The following is a 3630-nucleotide window of genomic DNA, read 5'->3' as shown; positions in this document are numbered from 1 at the left end:
AGAGTATGATTTAACAGTGGGAAAAGGAAGGAATGGGTTACTTTGGGTAGTTAGGGAAAACCTCTGAGAGAAGTTAATATTCGAGTTGAGACCTAATTGATGATGAAGGATGAATAATGCAGAAACTGTGGAAAGAATGTTCAGGCATAGGGAAAAGCGTGTGTAAAGTCCTCAAGGTGGGATTGAGCTTGATGGATCTAAGGAACTATATGAAGACCATTGTGGCTTGAGAGTTGTAGGAGGAAGGGTGATCAGAAGTGAACTTTTTTGGCAGGGTGAGTGGTGAGAGGTCCGATCATTCCATCTTGTAGGCTATGATAAGGAGTTGGGTTTTGGGTTTTTATTTTATCTGCAATGAGAAACTATTATTTGAGGGTTGTGTGGAAGGTATGCTTTTTTTTTTTTTTTTTTTTTTTTAAAGGGAGAGATTTTTGCGATCGGGTCCAGAGAGACAGAGACACAGAAAGTGAGAAATCACCCTCTTGGGGGATAGTCATGTCACAGTTCCTTCTCTTCCATTCTCCTCCTGGGAGTTTGGGCATGCACACACATGCACCTCGTGTGAATTTCAAGCTGCCAGGTCTGAGACTTGAACAATGTGGACTATGTGGAAATCCAGTGATGTAACCATTACAACATCTGTTGGTCCCAAGGTGTGCATTTTTACAAGATCACTCTGACTATAGTGAGGTGAATGGGAGAGAATAGATACATGATGATCAGTTTAGAAACTGCTGCATTACAGGGGTGGGCAGGTGGTGTGGTAGTTGAGGGTGCTAGACTCCCACTTGGCTGACCATGGTTTGAGTCCTGGACCTGGCGACTTACTTTCTAACTTTCCCTCTTTCTGTCTCTCTGTCTCTGTCTGGTAAACTTGGAAAAAAAAAATGATGATGGTGATACATAAAGTTAAATGAAAAAAAGAAAAGAAATTGTTGCATTAGTACAGGCAAATATTGAAGTTGATTTAGTACAGAATGGCCAGAGGGAAATGGAGACAGATGGATGAATTTAGAATGTGCTGTGGAGGTAGTTAATAAGATTTGAGGGGATTGGACTATAGGTTGTATATCCCTTATCTGAAATGATTGAGACCAGTGTTTGGACTTTGGAATTTGGAAATATGTATGAGGAGATATTTTGAGGATGAGATCCAGTCTAAATATGAAATTTGTTTGTGTTTCCATTTATTTATTTTATTTTAATTTAACCAGAGAAGGGGAGAGAAAGAGCCCAAGAGAGAAAGTGAGAAAGCAAGTTGCCAGGTCCGGGACTCAAACCACAGTTGGCTATGTGGCAATCCAGTGCCCTCAACCACTATACTACCTACTGGCCTCCGTTTGTGTTTCATATACATCTTACACACATAACTTGAAGGTAATATTAGACAATATTTTTGTAATAGTGGCATTTTCACCATGACCCATCATATGAAGTCAGGTGTGGAATTTTCTACTTGAGGCATCATGTTGGTACTCCAAATTTTAGATTCAGTAAAGAATAAATAATATAAAACCTTTTCTTGGAATTACAGAAAGACTCAGAGGCATTTAAAAGAGGAAAGAGAACATTTACTTGTAATAAATGCAAGATAGCCTGAGGATGAATTGACAAGGAAACCCAAATGAGAGAAAACAAACAAAAAAGTCCATATACACAGTAAGCATTTGACAAAACAAAATCCTGCAAAAATACCAAGGTTGCCAAGTTCAAGTTTGTCTTTTTGTGGTTGAAAATGACTTTCATGTTTATTACAGTCACAGTGGTCATGTTGTATTTTCAGATACCAACATAGGAAAAATCAGGGACAAATAGTTTTTTTAGGAAGTCCAGTTTTAAGGGTAAGTTTCAGGGTTTTATCTTTTGGGGACCAGAACCAGATAGAATGATCTTGTTGGGAACCAGCAGTTAGCGTAATGGCTATGTCGCTGGACTCCCACATAGTCGACCGTGGTTCGTGTCCTGGACCCAGTGGCTTAAAACTCACACCGGGCGTGTGTGCGTGCGTGCCCAAGATCCTGAGAGGAGAATGGAGGAGAAGGGATTGCGGCGTGACCATCCCCCCTGGGGGGTGATTTCTCGCTTTCTGTCTCTATGTCTCTCTCTGTCTGTCTGGCGAGCGCACGTACCCTATAGCGAAAACCTCTCAAAAAAAAAAAAAAAGAAAAAAAGAAAAAAAAGAATGATCTTGTTAACTTTTGGTTTATCTCAAGTTGCAGAGTTCTTCCCTCCTTCCCACTGTGGTATGGGAAGTGGTTAGTCATGTTAGAAACCCTGCTGGAGTTGTCAGAGAGGGAGCTGTCTTCATGGTGCAGAGACTGCCATGGGAAAACATGGGGCCCGGAGAGTGGCAGGGGATACTAGCAGCTTCTCCTCATGATCTGTGGTTGATAGACTGTCCCCCAGTCTATTGTACCATTTCTAGGTGAGATAAGAGAATCAGTATTTCTAGACCAATAGGCGATATGGATAACTAGTTTCCAATTCTTCTTATGCATTGTTCTCTCCATCTAATGGTATTGTCTTTACACTTCCTAGGAACTGGTGGATCAGCTCTATTCATTTCGAGACTGCTATTTTGAGACACATAATGTTGAAGATGCTGGACGGAAACAGCAGGATGTTCAAGAGGAGATGGAAAAGACCCTGCAGCAGATGGAGGAAGTAATGGGTACGAGAGCCCCGAAGAGTATGCCTGTTCATCATTGAAATGGGATAGAGTTTTGTTCTCTCTTTGTAGACTTTTTGGTATCTTATTTGTGGCTGCTATAAGATGGTACAACAAAATATTTCTTTTAAGGGCCTCTGTGTGGGATGATTATTTCATTCCCTAAGCTACTTTAAAAAAATGTTTATTTAATTTTATTTATTCATTCATTTATTTCAGTTTGACTAGATAGAGACATAGAGTGAGAGGGAAAGCAAGAAAGAAAGCCACCAGGTCCGGGACTAGAGCTGTGGTTGGCCATATTGGAGTATCCAGCACCTTAACCACCATGCCACTTGCTAGTCCCCACCTAAGCTACTTTTTATAAAGTTCAATTATAGCAAATAGCATGGAAGAAAAGCATACTTGAACTGTTGCAGTAATCTTCTTAAGTGATCTTTTTGCCTCCAAATTTCTTTTACTTCCAAATTAACTTATATAATGACTGAAGTCTAGCTATCCTTCTAAATTACTGCTTTATACATTTAATCTTACCCTTTTGCCTACTTCTTTGCTCAAGTATAGGGGGAGGATCTTTATAAAGGTGATGGAAAATGTATATTATTAAGAAAATATGCATGGATTTCAGAATTTTCTTTACCAAAATAAACTTGTACTTTAATTCTATTATTCCATCAACTTTTTGAAGTTCTTCTCATTTCTTTAAAGATTCCTATTGTTGACTGACTAAACTCTAACCCCCTTGACCTTGATTCAGGTATCCATTGTCTCACCTTTTTTTTTTAAAGAATTATTATTTTTTTAATTTAACTTTATTTAATTATTGTAATTTGACCAGAGAGAGGCAGAGCTAGAGTGAGAGAGAGAGAGGGAAAGTGAGAAAGCCAACCACCAGGTCCAGGACCCAAACCAAGGTTGGCCTTGTGGGAGTCCAGCTCCCTTAACCACCACTCTACCTGCCC

General features: G+C 39.6%; 1 protein-coding gene across 1 annotated transcript in view; it reads left to right on the top strand.

The window, feature by feature from the left end:
• The window catches only part of TTC5 (tetratricopeptide repeat domain 5), a 26641-nt gene that overhangs the window by 2779 nt on the left and 20232 nt on the right, over positions 1–3630 (top strand). The window contains exon 2 of the mRNA XM_006163064.2: positions 2539–2671. Within this exon, the coding sequence (XP_006163126.2) occupies positions 2539–2671 (133 nt within the window). The remainder of the gene's footprint in view (positions 1–2538; positions 2672–3630) is intronic.

The sequence above is a fragment of the Tupaia chinensis genome, unplaced genomic scaffold (genome assembly GCF_000334495.1).
Source record: "Tupaia chinensis unplaced genomic scaffold, TupChi_1.0 Scaffold141372_1, whole genome shotgun sequence".
Classification (NCBI taxonomy): Eukaryota; Metazoa; Chordata; class Mammalia; order Scandentia; family Tupaiidae; genus Tupaia; species Tupaia belangeri.
Note: the sequence above shows the minus strand (reverse complement) of the source record. Positions and strands in the feature narration are given on the sequence as shown.